Source organism: Strix uralensis, chromosome 13 (assembly GCF_047716275.1).
Source record: "Strix uralensis isolate ZFMK-TIS-50842 chromosome 13, bStrUra1, whole genome shotgun sequence".
NCBI lineage: Eukaryota > Metazoa > Chordata > Aves > Strigiformes > Strigidae > Strix > Strix uralensis.
Window position 1 is genome coordinate 11,186,552 of NC_133984.1, and position 19,243 is coordinate 11,205,794.

At 61.2% G+C, this 19,243-nt stretch overlaps 2 protein-coding genes across 4 annotated transcripts; both read right to left on the minus strand.

Annotated features, from left to right (window-relative positions):
* Window positions 1–3,883: 3,883 nt before the first annotated feature.
* LOC141949345 (sestrin-3-like) lies at window positions 3,884–11,704 on the minus strand. 3 transcript variants are annotated; one of them, XM_074882827.1, is made up of 9 exons: window positions 11,520–11,704; window positions 8,256–8,455; window positions 7,871–8,053; window positions 7,515–7,751; window positions 7,319–7,430; window positions 6,954–7,072; window positions 6,336–6,526; window positions 5,868–6,012; window positions 3,884–5,313 (listed from the first exon to the last, which is right to left on the minus strand). In XM_074882827.1, exons 2-9 carry the CDS (start codon window positions 8,448–8,450, stop codon window positions 5,224–5,226), a joined length of 1,272 nt encoding a protein of 423 aa, XP_074738928.1. In that variant the 5' UTR covers window positions 8,451–8,455; window positions 11,520–11,704; the 3' UTR covers window positions 3,884–5,223. The 3 variants fall into 3 exon arrangements, with proteins under 3 accessions (XP_074738928.1, XP_074738927.1, XP_074738926.1); XM_074882826.1 differs by having other exon boundaries at window positions 6,969–7,072; window positions 8,256–8,459; XM_074882825.1 differs by having other exon boundaries at window positions 8,256–8,459.
* Window positions 11,705–13,786: 2,082 nt separating this feature from the next.
* IL2RG (interleukin 2 receptor subunit gamma) lies at window positions 13,787–18,697 on the minus strand. The gene is made up of 8 exons (XM_074882834.1): window positions 18,570–18,697; window positions 16,754–16,844; window positions 16,335–16,519; window positions 16,034–16,176; window positions 15,774–15,936; window positions 15,206–15,314; window positions 15,051–15,135; window positions 13,787–14,947 (listed from the first exon to the last, which is right to left on the minus strand). Exons 1-8 carry the CDS (start codon window positions 18,655–18,657, stop codon window positions 14,744–14,746), a joined length of 1,068 nt encoding a protein of 355 aa, XP_074738935.1. The 5' UTR covers window positions 18,658–18,697; the 3' UTR covers window positions 13,787–14,743.
* Window positions 18,698–19,243: the final 546 nt, after the last annotated feature.

Consider the following 19,243-nt stretch of genomic DNA (forward strand, 5'->3'; position numbering starts at 1 on the left):
GCAACTCTACCACTTATCTCTAGGAATAGACATGGATTTGCTGCTACTGTCTTTTCAGCCATCCCATCCACAAGCAGATGCTGACAATTAGGACAGATCAGTGTGTGTGTGAGCTTTTATCTTTGCTTGCATACCCCAAATCCTCCATCAGAAGAAGGGAAGTTACTACAGCTGGGGAACATTTTTGATATTAGAAAATAATGGCTTGGAGCTGCCCATCAAAGGGGACTTGAATGTCAGTGGAAGCCAGGAGCTGGTCATTCCTTGGCACTGCACACCCGCTGTGTGGAAGTGGGTAAGAGGCCTCTCTAGGCTGGGGAAGTTTCAGCTAGGTACCTTAAGGGGTCCTTCCTTGATGTAAGGCAGGTAGGAATGCAGATACAGTCTGAGCCAGCAAAGCAGCTTGCAAGGAACGTGGTGGAGTCCTCAAGTCAAAACAGCATGTCATTCCAGCAGGTCTGCCTTCTGGCAGATGGGATGAGGCTGGAGAATGTGCTGTCCCCCTCTGCCCTGGGGGTGCTCTGTGCACCACAGAGGTCTTACAGAAGATGAAACTGATTCAGAGCCCTGGTCATGTTGCTTTGGAGTGGAGGCAGGTAAGGAGACCAGAGAGAAATGGGGGAAGGAGTGTAGAGCATGGATTCCACTGGCCTGGTTAGACATGTGGAGAGCAAGTTGGGGATGCTTTTAAAACTGCTGTGGAAAAAGTCTCATTCAGGAAATTGCACAGTATGTGTACAGCCAGAAAATTTGCATTCAAAGCCATGGATACTCAATATTCAATAATACCTGATAAAGAATACTATTGAAAAATAAGTGTTAAAACAATTAATGCAGATAACTCTGGAAGGGATCTTAAGGGTCCTGCTTCAAGATTTAAGCCAGTCTCCAAAAATGGGGGATGAGGAAGAGATCCTTAGAGGAACTGTCTGTCCCTCTTCTGTTCCTTGGGCACTTCTTAGAGCTTCCTGCAAGCACATAATGGTAGGTGCTGTTGGAGAAACAAAATGCTGAGGGTGGATTTTGCAGTTGTTGATTAGATCAGAGTGGATGTGTTCAAAACTTGACACACAGCGGGACCACGCATTCCCCCCAGTAGCTGTTAACACTTTTTATGCCAATTTGAGCATTGGCCTGTGACACTTAAGCATTGCCAAGGAGAGCAAAGCACAGAATAGATGCCAGGCTGGGACCTGGATGCCTCAGCTCAGGGTCACTTTTGATGTGGGTGACACCATCTGCAGTAGTCACCAGGAGCCCTGCTGTGTGTCACTGAGCCGTGCTGTGTTCTGTCCTAACAGCTACATGGGTTCGGTGCACCTTGTTTGCAGTAGGTCAGCCTTTCCTGCAGTCTCGGAGACCTTGTAGCTCTCCTAAGTTGTCACCATAAGCATTTTGGCCTATGGAGTAGTTGCCTGCAGAGCAGCAGTACCTGAAGCCAGTGCAAAAACTTGAGCAGCTTTTCTGCTCAGCTTAGTTCCTGGCCAGAGATGTGCTTTGCCCCAGATGCTTGCTGGTCGATGAACTTATCCTGTGCCACTAGTGATGGGACCACATGTGGAACACAGTGGTGAGGCCTTGCCCTATTTCACATGGCTTTTGTGATGGAGTAGCTGGTGCATGGGGGGGGCCGGCTGGGAATGGGGAGATGGTGGGGTGCATGCTGCCTGCTCCAGAGCTGTCCTAGCAGGACAGTTTGTCCCCAGCCCCCATGTACTATTTTTTTCCCCTGCACTGCTGTGGTAAGACCAGCAGCTATAGGCCTGGCTTTTAATGGGTGGGTTGTAGGAGTTGTGACAGTAACCATTGCTGCAGTGTGGTTTGCTGTTCTCTGCAGGCTAGGACACACCATTCCTCCCACCACGCAGCCTGGGTATGGCTTGGCTGTTATAAAAGCAGTCCTTGCTGTGCATGCCAGCATGTCTTTCTGCTACAGGCTATTGCAAGAAACTCAGTGACTGCCTTGGACGTGTGCCTGCATCCTCCCCTCAGTAATTCCAGGTAAGGTCACAGTGGCCCGGCTCCCGCATGGGTGTGCTGGACATCCTGGAGGGTTCCTGGAGAGGAGAGGTATGCCAGGCTCTGGCAGCTGTCCTTCCAGCCACAGAGCAATAGAGAGGAATATCATAGTCGAAGCAGATGGAGGGTGCAGGGGGCACCGGGGCAGGGTCCCAAGCATTGAAGTTGTCGGACTCGTGGTGTGCCATGTGGCTTAGAGTCATTTGCTTACCTCGAATGGTGTAGTGCCTGCACTGCCCTTCCCAGAAAGCCTCAAAGCCTGGGCCTCAGTGAGTGCAACAGCTTCACAGCCTGGCTGGGTGCAGGAGAGGAGCGGTGGGGGTTGATAAGATAAAGGACCAGCTCGTGTGTTTCAAAAGCTAAACTGTAGTTGCTGGTGTGGGTATAGAACTGCCCTGAAGTGTCTGGTCAACAAGACCCTTACAGGCTACTGCAGTGACACACGCCCCCATTCTTGAGTTCTCTGCTGCAAGATCTACTTGGGACATGATAGGAACTTCGCTGGCTCTGCAGGGATGGGAGCAGGTGGCTGTTTCATCTTTTGCTTTCTAGCTCTGAGATCATGTGGGGATGTTTTCTTTTTGTCAGGGAGCTGAGGCTGGCAGTCTCCCCTGGCCTTGCCAACAGCTGTGCTCATTTCTGGTCAGGGTTGACAGGCCATGGAGCCCTTCATCATGCTGCTGTGACTGGTGCTTGTTCTGCAAGCGGGAGCTGCCCCGGCTCCTGCAAGGCAGCTCTTTGTGTACCACAGAGAGAGATGGGGGGCAAAAGGGAACCTGCTTTGTGTCTCCTGAGCATGGGCAGCCCTTCACCCCCAGCCAGGGCCGTGCTGTCACTGCCTTCTCCCTTCTCTCCCCCCAGCAGCGTGGGGCGATGGTGGGTGGTGAGGATGCTGCTGGTGACAACACGCTGGGAGCCAGCCCCGGGCTGCGCAGAGCTGTGGATGCACTGCTTGCTTCGGGAGCGGTGAGCCCTGCGGAGAACTGACTGCTGTGGCTCATCCCAGCCCTGCAAGGGACAGAGCTGCTTTTGCAGGGGCAGGGGAAGGGCTGGAAAAAGAGCTGGCAGGCAGTCAGGCTCCTATGGTTAAACAGAGCTCAACGCCTGACAGCGAGCAGGACACTCAGCTGCCCCAATCTGTGCCCAGCCCTTGCTGGGGCTAAATGATGGCACAGCAGTGCCTGTCCCAGTACTGTCAAGCCAAGCCTGGTGGCAGCTGTCCTAGCACCAATCCTGGCATCAGTACTGACTCAGCCAGTACTGCCCAGCACCAGTTGTCCTGGTCTTTTACTTCCTGGGCATCAGCTTGGCCCATTACAAGCTGGCCCAGCCCCAGCACAGGTTCCTCCAGCCTGTGCTGCAGGGAGGGCAGCTGTAGCATGGTGGGGGAAAGAGCAGGTCCTGGTTTCTGGCCTTGCTCACTGAGCACCTGCTTGTGAGTGCGAGCAAAATGCTTCTTCCTCAGCTGTAGAAGCAGCACCCACACCTTGCCCAGCCATGCCAGGTACCTGGCAGGGGAGAAGCTAGCTCCTTCCTCCAGCACCCTCCTCCTTGCTGGAGCACCACAGCCCTTTGAAAGCCTTCCCTCTTTTCCTGTTGAACATGCAACACTGTGGGAATTGCTCATGTGAGCATGGGAAGAGGACATAGTTGAGCTGAATAGGATGGGTCCAGCCTCTGTGACCAGTTGCTAGCCCTGGACCAGAGCTGTCAGCACAGGACCCCACTGTGGTTGGGAACTTGGGTTTCCTGGAGCTGGAGCCATCTGGGGCTGCAGACAGCCAGGCACTGCTGTCCTGCCTTCAGAGCAGTCGTGTAAGCTTGGATCCCCTTCTCAACATCTGGCAGAAATAAAGCACGCATCCATGTCAAACATAATATATTTATAGCAAAAATAGGCTTTTTCTGTAGCTTCCATACACAAGGTTTTCTCCCTGTACATTTACGCAGTAAACAGGTCGACTGAAGCAGCGTGCGCTGGGCTGACTCGACAGCTGCCCTTGCTTCAGGCTCCCACTTATCACAGGTGGACTCATTCCCCTTCTGTGGCTGCTCTCTGGAACCTGTGCTGGATCCCTCGCACCTCCCCAGCCAGGGACTGCGGCATGGGCAAAGAGCAGCCCTGGGATGGGGTGGAGGAGTGGCAGTGCATGCTCCTGTGCACCGGGCAGAGGGCAAGGCTAGTGCACGGGCTGCGGACAGCCCAGGGAGTCCCCCCAGCCCAGGTTCAAGGCAAAGCATCCTGTAGCTCACCTGTGCTGACTGCAGGCTCCTCCACCACGCTGCTAAGCAGCAAGTGACTGGGCACAGGACCTCAGCCCTCTCATGCTGGTAAGAAGATACAAGTCACATTAACTCAGGAAGCCTCCCTTGTTCCTCCTGCCTTTCTGCAGAGAAGGGGCTTTGACACAAGCTCCCCAAGGACTGCTCAAAGTCCCCTGCAGAAACCTCCAGAGCCTGAATGCTGTCAGAAATCTTCTCACCCTGCTGTCAGAAGGCAGAGCACTAGAGCACCCTGCCAGCAAGAGCTTCACAGTTTGGAGTTCACCTGGGTCATCGCTTGTCCATCCCAGAGGAGTTTGGCACATAGACCTAAAGGGCAGGACACGTAGGCAGCAAGCACATCCCCTTCCAGTCCTGGGCTGGGAAAGGGCCCTTGCTCGGAGCCAGCACTCCCCTCTGCCTAATCATACAACTCAGGACAGTGCAACGCACCCACAAGCTGCCCGTGCTGTTCCCAAGCAAGATGCATCACCTCAACAAGGCCAGGTGCCGAAGGGTGGCTTGCAAGCAGGGCAGCTGCTGTAGCTCCCCTCTGCCCTTCCTGCGGTGGCCGAGGCTCCCACAGCACCCAGGCAAGGAGCTTCTGCTCACAGGGAACATCCCTCTAAACCAGCTCCAGTCCCCTCCCACCTCCCTCTCCCCCTGCATCTTTGGCAGTCCTCCTTGGACAGGTTCAAGTCTCCAGCATCACACCGACATCTCAGCAGCACTGACTTGCCTCACAGTTTGGTAATTGCACGTAATGGGGCCATTCAGCGAGCCCCACAGGGGGAAAAGAAAAAAAAAAAAAAAAAAGGAACAAGGCAGTCAAGTAAACTAAATTGAGTAATCCCTCGCCATCGGTCCCAGCATGACGGGTCACACATGAGTCCAGGAAGAGAGGATGCTGCCCGGCCCTGCCGTAGCGCAGCTCCCCACCATCTAGGAGATCATGTACTGGGTGATGGCCTGCAACGCGTACAGCAGCTCTGCCTGCATTCGGGCTTCCAGGATGAGCAGGTTCACATGGACCTAAGGGGGAAGCAAGAGAGGTTCAGGCAGCCACAGTGTGCTGTGGGCAGAGGTGCAAGCAAGCACCCACCTGAGCTAGGGGTCTTTTGGCATGGGGACAAAAATGCCACCAATTTTTCCAGCACAGGCAGCTGCCCTTTTTGCCTCCTCCCAGTCCTGCAGGCTGTGGCTGCCTCCCAGAGCTTCGTGCTGGGGAGTCCCCGACACATTTGGCACCAGCATGCCAGGCTGGCACCAGCACGGTCCCTGCCGCCCACAGCAGCCGCTCCTGCGAGTTATGGCTGGACCGAGGGCTCGCCTGGAGGCACTCACTGATGGGGTAATGGCCTTGGAAATCCCCACACTGCCAGTGGCCTCTGTGCCCATCACACTGTGGGCAGCCCCATGCCACCCTAAGCCCAACTCCTTACAAACAGCCAGTTTCCATTTCCCCCCCAACCTGCCTCAGATTGGTTTGGTGCCTCAAAGCTTTCCCGTACACCCCCTGAAGCTCCCCAGCCTGCACGTTCCTGGCCCCACCACAGCCAGTCAGAGCCAGGGGCTGGCTGTCCCACCTTTTCACTGTGCTTGAACTGCTTCCAGAACCTGTCAAACATTTCTGGGTTTGTCTTCTCTGGGTAGCAGGTTACAGTTTTAATGTAAACTTTGAGCATTCGCTCCAGGAGCTGATTCACTTCTGCGTAGTCGTAGTCATCGTACCTGTGGGGAGCACAGGGGAGAGTCATGGCCAGCACCATGTCCCTACAGAGCACCTTGCCCGTGGTCTGCCTGGGGCACGGCCCAGCCACAGGGCAGAGGGACACACACCAGCGGCCACCAGGCACTGAAGCCCCATCCCCAAAGTGCCCTGCCCTGGCCAGAGAAGCTGAGCAACTCTTCCCTGCCTGGCCCAACATCCAGGCAGGTGATTCACCTCTGTCTCTTTTCCAAGTCCATCTGCAAGACAGCCTGAGTGCCCTTACCCTCCTCCCACCTGGGTCAGCTCCATTTTCTTCCCTGGACCATGAGGTTGGTTTCCCTACCTAATGCCAAACATGCAGTGGATGTAGTTCCAGATGCCTCGCTTAAAGACGGAGGGTTCACAACCCTGCCGCTTGGCCATGGCACTGCTTTGCAGACCATCCACCATCCGAAACTTCTCATCCAGGAGATGCCCAATGTCAGAGTAGAGCCGGTTGACCAGCGAGAAGCCATGGTCTTCCCAGGAGTAATCCTGTTGAGCACAGCAAGAGGCTTTCACAACTGCAAAAAGGAGCCCAGGGCATGTTCCCAGGAAGAAGGGATGGAGACCTCGGAATGCAGCAGAATTCAATAGGTTTGTTCTGGGGATGGCTCTGCCACAAACCACAACATCCATCATCAGGCAGCTTTTGAATGATTTCAACCCTTGCCTCCATGAGGGTCATGTGAAAAAAATCAGCAGCCCTTGGGAACAGAAGTCACTGGTCACCTCCCTCTCCCCAACCCTAGTGGGGCAGGTCCCCTCTCAGACCTGAGCTCCCCCGCTCAGGCATTTTGCAAAAGCAGCTGTGCAAGATCCGGGCTGTACAGGCACCCTCACGACTGTCCGCTCCCCACCAGGAGTCGAGAGGAGAGGCAGCAGCCCAGGCTGCTGCCTGCCAAGAGAGCAGGAACCTCACCTGGACTCTGAATACCTGCGTCTGATCCTCATCACGCCGGGCAAAGTCCTGGTATCCGAAGTCAGGGTCCTGCATGTAGCATGCAAGGTTGGTGGCACCGGTGACTTCCCCATCGGTATCTGTGAGAGGAGAGCGCCCCGCAGACAGATCAGAGCGATGCTCAGCTGCCCTGTTCCCAGCCGCATCAGGCGTCAAAAGCCAGGCCTTGCTGCACCTATTTGGGAAGTGCCACTGCCTTCTTCACCCACCACCAGCATCCCAGGAGCCCCTCACAGAAAATATAAGTATAGATATGGGGGAGCAACACCCAGGTATGCCATACCAACTCCCATCCTGCACACCCACCTCCACTCCCTGCCCCTCACCTTCCTCTCGGTCCTGCTGCAGCAGCCTCGTCTCCTCCCTGCCCTCGGTCTCCACGTGGATCCGCTGCATGCGTTCACGGAGGGAATCCAGCTCCATACAGGAGTCCAGGGACTGCACAGACACAGGCGCAGGAGTGAGAGCAGCGGTCTTGGCCATGCCCCCCACTCCCCCGTGAACCCACCCTCAGGGGCTCACCCGCTTGCGGTTGATGCGCAGCAGCTCCTGGCTGCAGCCGTTGCCGGCGGTGGCTTCGCAGAAGCACTGGTTCCCAGGTGATGAGGGCTTCAGCGAGCCTCGGCCCCCCAGCCCTTCGTCCTGCTCACAGCCACAGCCAAAGACAAAGCTGGCGAGCGCGTGGCAGTGCGCCAGGAGGACGACGGCGTGCACCAGCTCCGCCAGTGACCAGCTCCACTCGCTGATTTTCAGCAGCTTCTGCAGGACACGGACAGACCAGATGTGACGCGGACAGGCGCGCAGGGTGCCGGCACCCCCTGGGGATACTGCTGTCCCCACTGCTGCCCTGGTCCCTGGCTGATAGCCCCCCCCAATACCTCAATGTGCTCCTTGGTGATGAGCCATGGCCGGTGTGCCAGGATCTTGTTGATCTCATTGAGGTTGCGGAGTTTGGGGGGGATGAAGTCAAGGCCACGCAGCCACTGGGGATCACCCCCTGCCCGCAGGAACTGCAGCACGTGCAGGTTCACCAGGTACCGGCACTGATGCCGGGCAGCTGCCTGCAAGAGCAGCATGTCAGCATCCCCACACCACACCAGCCTGGGGACCCACGCCCACCTCTCGCCCAACCTCCAGGACATCATGATTCTGGCCTCTGCAGAGAAGCCTGCGGCACAGGCTGTCTGGTGGAGGGAGAGCAGGGAGCTGAGCGGGGCTGAGCAGAGCCCCCCGTCCCCTCCAGCAGCTCCCAGCAGGGCTCACCATGATGGCGATGTAGTGCCGGCAGTCGAAGGGCAGCGGGCCGTCCATGTGCATCAGGTAATGCTGCGTCTTGAGGAAGCTGTCAAGGTACTGCGGGTGGTAGCCCATCTGCTGGGTCACTGCCTCCAGCCGCCCCCGGCTTGCCAGCACTTTCACGAAGAGGAACTGGGGACGCTCGGGGTCACTGCTGGACATCTTCACTACCTGCGGGGAATGCACCCTGCTGAGCTCTCCCTGAAGCAGTCCCTGCTGCAGCAGCCCACACCAGCCAAGCCTGGGCTCTGCGAGGGGAAAGGATTCCCTCTCCCAGCTTGGTGCTCCCAGATGGACACCATCAGGTCAGAAGCCACCATAGAGGGCTCAGGTTGGGAAGTGGGCAGAGCACTGCTCAGCAGGATCACTGCTTGCAGGACAGGCTGCAAGAAACACAGGTTGGTCTCTGCCTGGGAGGGCACTGCCTGGTGAGTGGAAGCAAAAGGCAAACTAGGAGTGATGTTTCCTTGCAGCCTTAGATGCAAAGCTGGAGCAGGAGAAACGTGACAGATGAAATACCTCCCAGAACAGAGCAGCCCATCAGCCTTACTGCCAGGCCGCTGCGCCGCCAGCACCGAGCCCTCCCACCCAGCACTGGGAGTGGGGGGAGAGCTGTGGAGCCAGCTGAGCTGCTCCCCGGCTCCGCTCCAACAAGCCAAGGGGCAAGCAATGTCCTGGCAGCCACCACGCAGTCTGGAGCACATGGAGACACTCAGAAGTCTCCCCATGTGCTGCCCAAGGAGACAGCATGGGAGCAGATCCCAGAGCACACGGGCGTGTGGCACAGCTGGCACCGGCTGCACCCACTGGTGAAAACACAGACTGACAACTTGGCGAGCGGGGGCCATACATCCCCAGCAGTGCCCGCCCCAGCCCTGCACCAGTGCCCCAGCCAAGCACAACCCCAAGCCACACCGCCCCTGTCCCTCCCGAGAGGGTGGTGGGAGCAGAGGGTGGGGATGTGCAAAATGCACCTGGGCAGCTGCTGCGTCCCAATGGCCCCATTGCCACATCTCCCACCCGACAGCGGGGTCTGCACCCGCAGCCCGCCTGCACCAAGACACGGGCACAGCAGGCACTAACCCTTGTCACACAGAAAGTCACAGCTCCCGCTTGTGCGTGGGAGCCCAGGGAGCACCCTCGGATGCAGAGGGTGCACCTCCCCTCTGAGGCTGGAACCAAAATCTCCCCTGGGAGCAATTGGCCCCGCTGATACTGCCATCACCTTCCTCCCACCCAAAGGCTGGTGACCACAGTGGCATGGCAGTAAACCAGGAGCATGTCTGCAAACCAGCCCCTGCTCTGCCATGAGCCCGGGTTGACACTGCTGGCCAGGACACACGCACAGCCCTCGGAGCCCCAACCAGGAACCCCCACGGCTTGCCAGCAGCTATCTTGCCAATCAGAGAGCTACAGCAGGCATTAATTTCTGCAGTAGCTCGGCGTGCCGCCATGAGGCGACCCAGAAGGTTGGGGCAGCACCGATGGGGACGGCAAAGCCACAGGGCACAGAGCAGAGCACCCCAGGGTGAGGGGAAGGCAGAGCGGGGCCGAGCCACGCAGCAGCGCCGAGCAGGCGCACCCTCGGAGGCAGCGCAGGAAGCAGCTCTGGGCTATTTTCTACCGTCCTGCACTTCTGACAAACACACCATCACTGAGTTGTCAAGAGATTTACTTGATGCCATTTGGAGATTCCTCTTCGCTTTTGGCCAAAGAGGTCCAAAAAAAACACCCAAACCCCAAATTAAAATGGGGAGGGATGAAGAGCACTGGCTTCTCTGTCCCATGGGAGAAGATGTAAACCAGAAGTAACCTGCGAAAGTCCCCCACAAAGTCCCTCTGCTCAGGGAAATGAGCTGCCCTGAGGACACCCATGAGGCTACACCTACTGGTCTTCTCCTTCTGGTGGGCAGAGGTGGAGGAGCTGGAAGCCCTTGGGCTCCCTCCCGGGTGAAGGCGGGCCCCAGCAAGGAGCCGTGAGACCAGCCCAGAGCTCAGCCTCCGGGCCACCAGCTCTCCTCGCTCTGCAAGTTCAGGTGACAATGGACCAAGGCACCAGGCAGACATGGCTTGGAAGGGGAGAACGACGGAAGGGTGCAGGGCAGCCCCCCACCTCAGCCCCCATCCCCTGGCGGGCTCTCCTGCCTGCTCCCCGCAGCACCGGCTCGCGCCAGGGTCTCTCCCGCCAGCACCACCAGCCACATCCCCCTGGCCTTGCTTCCCCAACCTCTCGCATTGTCCCCAGTGCCACCTTCCTCGCCCTCCCTGACCATAACCCTCCTGCTCCCCTGTACCCACTCGCAGCCCTGGACAGTGGGAGCATCGCCCCCCTCCTGCCGCCTCCCTCCCTGCGGGGGGGGGCTTTCGTGTGTCCAAGCTCCCTGAATCCCAATGGGCAGCCCGACCCCTGTACCCACCGCCAATCTCACCCCCTCCCCGCCCGGGCAGGTGCTGCCGGGGAAACGACGTCCCGGTGCTGCCCGGCCAGCCAATCGCCGAGCAGCAGTCTGCATGTAAAGCAGGCAGGAGGATAGAGGAGCCCAGCCGGTCCTGCGCCCTGCCACCGGGAGCAAGCCCGGGCAGCTCCGGTAGCCACGGGAGAGGGGCCGAGGGGCCCCGCCTCGCCCCCCCCCGCCCGGCCGGGCAAGACTCCGCGGTGTGAGCCCCCACCCACCACGACCCCCCAGGGCTCCATCCCTCCGAGAGGCGAGACCGCGGCTCCGCCGGTACCGGTGGCTCCGCCTGCGATGCTCGCTGGGGACGCGGCAGCGGCGGGCACCTCTCGCCCGACCCCCCACCCCGGTTCTCGAGGGGACGGTGGAAGTGCTAGTGTCCGCGGGAGGCGTCCCCACGGCGGTGCCGAGCCCGGTGCCGGCGGCCGGTAACCGGGTCCCCATTGTGCGGGCGGCGGCGGCAGCGCCCCCGGTGCGCGGCGCAGGCAGTGCAGGCGGAGAGAGAAAAACAAGTTTGATTGGCAGTGATGGAGGCACGGCGCCTCCCGCATCCCGCACAAAGGGGACGGGGACGGCACCGCCGCACCGGCACCGTACCGGTACCGGGCCGCCGGCCACCGCATCGGGAGAGCGCGGCCCCGCCGGCCCCGCGCACCACCGGCGGGTGGTGGGAATGTCCTGGCCTGCTGGTGCCGCAGCCGGGCTGGGCCGGTGGCAGCGAGCAGGGCCGAGCCCGGTGCTCCGGTACGGGCTCCGGTGGCGGCGGGGCGGGTCCTACCTGCCCCGGCAGCCGCTGGCACCGGCTTCCTCGGGGGTGCTCCACGCTTTGGGGACACACGATCATCGTGAGCCCGTGCCGTGCCGTGCCGTGCCGTGCCGTGCCGTGCCGTGCCGTGCGCAGTACCGGTGACCGGCGCCGGTCCTGCCCGCCCCGTCCCGGCCGCCGGCAGCGCTGAACCGGGCACCGCGGCAGCCCGAGCCGCGGGGGGGGCGTGCCTGCCGCTCCACCTCCGCCAATCACCGTCGTGAGGGGGCGGGGCCGACAGCGCCACGCCCCCAATCGACGGCGAGGAGGCGGGAGCCCGGCACACCACGTGGGCAGGGGTGGAAAGTTACCCGTCCATCAAGCGCGGAGGCCCCGCCCACCCCGGTCAGGGGGCGGGGCCGAATCTGCCCGCCGCTGGGGGGGCGCTGCGGGGCCGGGGAGGCCTGTCCCCGTGTCCCCGTGTATGTCCCCGAGTCCTCGTCCTCTCCCGCGCTGCTGCCCGGCCGCGCCCTGCCCATCCCCAGGGACGGTCACAGCCCCAGGCAGTGCGTGGTGGGGATGGCCCCAGACTTTACTGGCCACAGCTCTGCCCGTCCCGCTGGCCCGGCCCCGGCTGCACTCTGGAGGGTGAAGCCGCCTTGTGCCGGGTCCCCTCCAGCCCCGCTTTGTCTGGGCCTCGCCCCAACACCTTTCCCTACGCAGAGAGGCACGGCGCTGGGGGCTGCAGCGGGGGGGTGGAGTGGGACAACAGGGCGTGAGGAGCTGGTCCCAGGGACAGCAGAGCAAGGGGACAGAGCTTGAGGATGGGGGAGGACAGGGCAGCGGGGCATGAGGGTGATGGGGCATGGAGACAGCAGACATGGGACAGGACAGTGGGGCACAGAGGGGACAGGGTGTGGGGACAGTGGGCATGGGGACAGGACAGCTCCTGCTGTGAGCCATGTGCCCATGAGGTGCTGGAGGCCGCAGGGGTGGGAAAGTCCCCTGGTCAGAGCTGGTCTGTGTCTGACAGTGTCGCCCCATCCCCAGGGTAGATGTGGCCTTGGTGTGGGTGGGCAAGGCCACAGCAGCCACCCTGAGGGCCACCAGCAGCCCCTTACCACTCCTTGGCCTTGTGCCGTGGAGGGCAGTGTCTCTGTGTCAGGTGTCCTCCACTCCTCCGGCACCTTCAGGGCGCTGATCTGTCTCCTGTGCAAGTGCTCACCCTGCAGCTGCAGGGCCTCTGCCGCCAGAGATGGGGCTGGGGTCTCACAGTGCCGGGACCCCCCACGGCTGTGCCCACGCACCCAGCTCCCCACCTGTCAGCGCTGGGCTGGGGTGCTCCAGGAGGGGCATGAAGGACCAGCACAGATGCTCCTCCTCGGTCCCTGTGCGACAGCCGCAGTCACCCCTGCCTGCTGCACCCCACTGCACCCCATCCAGGGGGACCCCCAGGGACTGGGGGGCTCTGCTTGCCTGGACACCTACCAGGCACCCCGAGCTCCACCCTGCACAGGCAGTAGGTGCCGCATGCCTGGAGGAACTTGCTGGCCCTCTCGCTCAGGCTGGTCGCCTGGAAGAGCAGCTTGGGGGTGCCCAGCTCATCACACAGGTCGATGACGTCTGGAAAAGCTGGGGCAGTGAGGGGGTGCTGGCATGGTGAGCTGGGGACCCCCCACCGCACCGCTGCGCCCCCGCCACGGGGAGCCTGTGCGGCATCCCACTGGAGATGGGGCGAAGCCAAGGCGGGGGGGGACAGCCCCGCAGCGGGGGCTCGCCGGACTCGGGGCCCCGCACCGCCCTCCTCATGTGGGCGAGCAGCCGCAGGACGGCGCAGCCGGTGTTGGCCAGAAACCTCCGGTCACCCGCAGGGAGGTGGCTGAGGGCACCGGGCGGCCCCGCCAGCGCCCGCAGGGGCCGAGCCCGGGGCCCGGCGAGCCCACGGCGCGTCCCCCCGTGCCCGTGGAGCGGCCAGCCGGGGGGCGGCCGGGGAGGGGGCGGCTCCCCCGTGCTCCATGGAGATGAACACGCCGCCGCTGCGAGCCGGGGGGGCGGGGACCGGGGGGCTTGGCCCCGCCCCGCGTGTGACGTCACGGGTGGGCGAGGCTCCGCCGGCACCGCCCCCAGCCCCGGCGGGACGAGCCCGGCCGAGCCCCCGGCGCAGCGAAGGAGCGACGAGGCCCGGGGGTGTGGCGGGGGGCCCCGGCGGCAGCAGCATCCCTCGGTGCGGGGGTGACACGGTGGCTTGGTGGGGGTGAGCCGGCGCAGGCAGGACGCAGGAACAACCACAAAACCGGGGATGAAATGCGAAGGGTAAATTTATTTGCGTTACCTCACCAACCGGGGGGATCCCCCCAAGCAGCCCCCGGGCAGGGGCACGCAAGCGGGGACACGGGCACTGCAGAGCTCGGTCCGTGCTGGAGGATCGCCGGCCCTCTGATTCTGCCTGTTGATCAGGGATTGGTGCAGGCGTGGCTCGCCGCTGCGCTGTGGCCTGTCCCGCAGCAGGGCAGGAATCTCAGGCACGTTCGTTAGGTGCCTCTCTGTCTATCACAGGCCTGTGTTATCTAAACACAGATGTTCTACTTGTCAAACACACAAGGCTAAACAACACTTAGCCCCTCTGGCCCTTGGCGCTCCTCAGTCCCCATGTCCCCATCGGTCAGCCAGTGGCTTCTGCCTGCTCAGCTGCAGCTGCCCCCTCGCCAGGACACATCCCTGGCTGTGCCTGTGGGCACCTTGGAGCAAGGAGAGGGGCTCAGCAAGCCTCCAGCGCGGGGGCCCACAGGAGAACGGTGTGGGAGCCCATCAGCTCTCCCACGGCTCTGCTCCGCCACGGTGACCCCATGAGGGATCCTGCGCGCGACGGGGCTCGTGTTGGGATCCATGTCACTCTGCCCTCCTGGACGCCTCATGGCCAGGGCACCGTGCAGCGCACCCAGCGTGCTGCAACGCACCCAGTGCACCAGCTACATCACATGCATGCAACAAATAGTGCACCCAGGCGCACCCAGTGCACTGGGAGATGCACCCAGCACACTGTGCTCACCTAGCACCCTGCAGTGCACCCAGCACCCTGCAGCACAGCAGAGTCGCCGTGTCGTGGGGGACTCGGTGTGGCTGTGGCGGGGAGCAAGGCTGGGGGTCCTGGGCGTTTGGCAGAGGCAGAGCGGGAGCGGGGAGCGAGGCATGCAGGGCAGTGAGGTTTTGGGCAGTGGGGGTGCGGAGCGTGCGGGGCGCAGGGGTGCAGGAGTGCGTCACACTCCCACGTAGCTGTTCTTGTAGGGGCTGTGCTCACGAGGGGCAGCTGGGGCCCCGGGCATCACAGACGGTGGGTGGTTGCTGCTCTCCCAGAGGGGCTCACAGCTGTCCTTGGCGGGCAGCTCGCTCACATAGCAGATGTTCTCGCTGTAGTTGGGCCTGAAGCTCTCCACGACGTCTTTGGGGACTCCGGCCCATTCCTCCAGGGAGCAAAACGGGGTGAGAGGAGCCACCACCCAGCCCAGCCCCAACCCCCTGGGGCAGGGGGTGAGCCCAGGGCAGGGCTGCCCGTAGCAGCCTTACCTGGAAGTTGCCGTTGTGGGTGATGAAGAGCTCGTCAAAGTTCTTGCTGGGGTTGGGGATTCGGGGCATGAGGATGACCCACACTCTGCACGGGAGAGATGTGTTGGAGGGTAAGAGCCCCAGTGGTGCAGCCCCCCACCTGCTCCCATGCTCACCTTTCCATGCGCACCAGCAGGACGACAAGGACCAGCAGGAGCAGGCAGGAGGCGATGGGGATCAAGACTGTGTGGATCCAGAACCAGTGCAGCTGCTCCTCTGCAGTGCCTGGAAAGAGCTGGGGTGACATGGACCCCTGGCCAGCACACTGCCACAGCAGTGGGGTGGGGACATCTGTGGCCCTTCGTGGGTGGCCATGGGAGCTCAGCATCGTCCGTGGCAGGGCTCAGCTTGGAGCAGAGGATGGAGAAGGAGCCCATCCCCAAACCCTGCTATGCTGTCACCACAACTGTCTGGTGACCCTGTACTGCTTGTGCCAGAGCATCCCTCCAGGGCTAAGAAACCCCTGGCAAAAGTCAGCTGGTCCCACTGGCAGTGGATATTTGGCTTCCAGAAGTGCAAAGGATGCAGGGGCTGATGCCACTGCCTGTGCCCCAGGTGCCCGGATGGGTCTCGCCCCTATAGCTGCTGTCTTGGGCCAGTTTTCCACTTGCTTGGTCATCCCTCACCTGCTGAGCCCCACCATGCCACAGCCTGTCCCATCCCACCACAGCCCTCAGGACCTACCCTTGCTGGTGGAGTTGCTGCCCCAGATCACAGGGACGCTCCACTCACTCCAGAGTTGGGTGCTGCCACAGTAGCTGTTAATCTTGCTGCGCACATAGAAGGTGTAATACTTCTCATAGTCCACGCTGGGGAAGGAGAAGATGTCTCCTTTCACCTGGTGCTCCTGCAGAGACATGTGGGTCATGCAACAAGGACCAGCACTGGTGCACAGCTCGTCCCCGAGCACAACCACTGGGGTACCACATCCAGGGGACTCTCACCGTCCAGTTGGTGTCCTTGTTGCTCTTGTACTTGACAGCGTGCTCCAGGCACTGAGCTTTGGGGTACGGGGAGGTCCAGGTCAGCTGCAGCTGGTTGCTGCTCATGTTGCGGATAGTCAGGTTGACGGGTGCTTCTGGTTTCACTGCAAAGCACAAGTGGCACCTGGTGAATGCTGTCCCCATGCCATGGTGGCCCTGCTGCCAGCCAGGATATGATGGGGCAGCCCTGGGTACCCACAGCTCTGCTCGTGCCCCACAGCAGCCCCACAGAGGAGAGTGGGTGCCCCCCACTGCTCAGTACCCAAGTCCTGCAGCTCCATGGGCTTGCTGAGGATCTTCAGGGTCCTGCTGCCGAGGCTAGCATTGATGAGGACACGGAAAGGCTGGAACTGGATGATCTCGCTCCGGTTGAAGTAGCAGCCAATGCTGACACCCTGGTCCTGCAGGTAGTGCTTGCACTCCACCACGGGGGACCTGTTCTCGTACCTGTGCCGCAGCAGGTTACCAGGGCTCCCTGAGACCCCACATGCCCCAGCCCTCCCCGGGACCCCTCTCCCCAGCATATCCCAACCCTCTTTCCCCCAGAGCCTCCCCCACCTTGGGCTCGGGGAAGAGGAGCAGGCTAATGCTGGGACCAGCAATGCTGTCAGGAGCCTCCCATGCAGGGACCCACCGCTGGACACCCTGCTGTGGGGCTGGCCATGGGGCAGGGACACGTACCAGTAGTAGAGGGAGTAGTTGGCCGTGAGTGTCTCTCTGCTTCCCCACATGCAGGTCATGTACTCCTCATTGAAGAGGACACACTCCACCCCTACAAGAGATAGACACCATTGGGCACCGCAGCGGTGGGTGGCTGTGCCAGGACCCAGGGGTGCACCCGGGAGACACGGCACATCCCCATCAGCCTTCCTCCATGTGAGCCAAAGAAGCCCAGTTCTTCCCAGCAGAGCTATGGTGCAGCCTGTCTGCAATGCTGGGCCCCCACCACTCTATTCACACATGCTGTGCCAGTGATGCTCAGGCTGCCGGCAGCCCTGCTTCCTCCGAAGGATTGTCAGGCAAGCAGCTGTCCCTCCTGCATCCGTGCCGTCGGCTCCTCATGCTGTGGATGTGGTGTTTCACCCTGATTCTTCCATCCGCTCCCCTTAGACACCCTGCGGACCTGTTTCCAGCCCCTTGCACCGTGGGATAGAATGGAAACCTCACCCTGCCAACTCATCTTGCTTTTCCCATAAGAAAATCAGGGTTTTTCCAGGATTTGTGCCTGATGTCTCCATCCTGGCTAAATTCATGTCACTGTTACCCTTTTGGGTGCTTGCAGGTGCCCACGTGTCCCTGTGTCTGGGTGATGGGAGCTATGCTGGGCTGTGCTTCCCACCACAGCCTCTCCACCACAGGGCCAGGGGCTGAGCCCTGGTGGTTTGATCTCTGCGGGAAACACTACCGAGCCCCAGGAGGCCAAGCAGCTGCTCCAGGCACCCACGCCGGCTCCTCTGCCCCCTCTTTCCGCTGCGCTGTGCCAGCCCCAATCCTGCCCACACAGCTGGAGGCCACATCCTGGGCTGTCTGGGGGCTGCAGGGCCACCAGAGCGGTGCTGATCCCTGCATCAGGTATCATGCCACAGTCTGCTCTGGTGGCCGCTGGCATGGCTCACTGCGGGATGAGCTCCTCCGATGGACAGAGGTGCCTCGCAGAGCCCTTGCAAGTGCCAAACCAGCTGCTGACGGCTGAGAGCTGTCCTGGAGGCTCCCAGAAAATACGATTTTTCTCCCTAAAAAGCAGGCAATGGGACACCTGGTCCCTTGTGAGGTCCAGACCCATCAGCCAGTGCTGTGGGGGCAGGAGAAAGCCAGAGCAGGGCTTTCCTGGGTTGTAATGTAACACAGTGGAACAAAGGGGCTGCACCCCAGCTGTTTCCACATGTGGAGATGGAGAGCAGCATCCTGGCAGCCCAGGAAGTCCAGGGAATCAGAGAGGCTCAGTTTCCACGGAAAGCTGGTGTTTTACTGACAGCCAGCCAAGAAGTAGATTTTTTCTCAGAAAATGACGTCTGGGGCGAGGGTGCTGGGTGGAAAGAGGAGCCACTGCCACCCTGCCCAGCTGATGCATGGGGCCAATAGGATCTGCGCATCGCATCCTACCACTGCCCCCCACCCCGGCCTGCCACCTGGGACCCCCATGGCCAGGGTTCCTCCCAGCAGTGCTGCCTGCTGGGCTGGCAGCCACTGGGGTGGTAGCCATGGGGCTGGTGTTGCCAGCAATGCTCAAGCGCCAGGGCAGGGACATCCAAGAGGGCTCCCTGGCACAGCCCAGCTCCCCCAGCAGCCCCACTGTAAGAGACCATGTAGGTGCTGGGTCTCTGGCGCATCGGAGAGTCACGGGATCTCTGGCGCATGCCCCAATGGCTTCCCAGCCCACGCAGCCCCATGTCCTGTCCTCCTCGCTCGCCATCACCGGGGAGCGACATTCCCCAGCCCCATCACCCATGGGGCACCGTGGCCTCCCACCCCCCCTGGGGCCTGTGTGCCCCCTTACCTGAAGGGCTGGGGGCAGCAGCAAGGCAGGGGCCCATCCCGCAGAGGAGGAGGAGGATGGACGCAAGGAAGGCAGCATGCACCGCCATGGCGGCGTGAGCCGTGAGGCGCTTGCGAACTGCGCACAGCCCACTGCGCAGGGCTGTCGGCTTCCACACCCACAGCGCTTCCTGCCCCATGGCACCGCCCGCCACCGAGGGGCCCCCCCCACGCGGCGCCCCACGGGACACTCCAATGGCAACCATGGCTCACCACACCAGGGCCCCACAGCTCACCCCAGCGGGGCCCCACAACTCATCCCACCGGGGCCCCACCACCCTTCCTGCCTAGGCCCCCCGGCTCAACCCTCCAGACCCTGGTGCCTGCTAGCTGATGCCTGTGAGCACTTGGTGCCTGCAAGTTGAGGCCTGTGACAGTGGTAAGAGAAGCATTCCGTTATACCTTATGTGGTCCTGTTGTACCCAGTTGTGTATACCTGGAAGTCTCAAAGGGGGAAATATTAAGAAATTCTTTTGTTGAACAATGTTTAACTTTGTATTTAACAAGGCCCGAGTGATTAAAATGTACAGCTATCCTAACCATAAGAATAGATACACCCTGGTGGAAATGCTCAGACAAGGCAGATAAGAAAGAACAGCTTGGCCGGACAACAGAGTTGGGAAACATCCAAGGAGA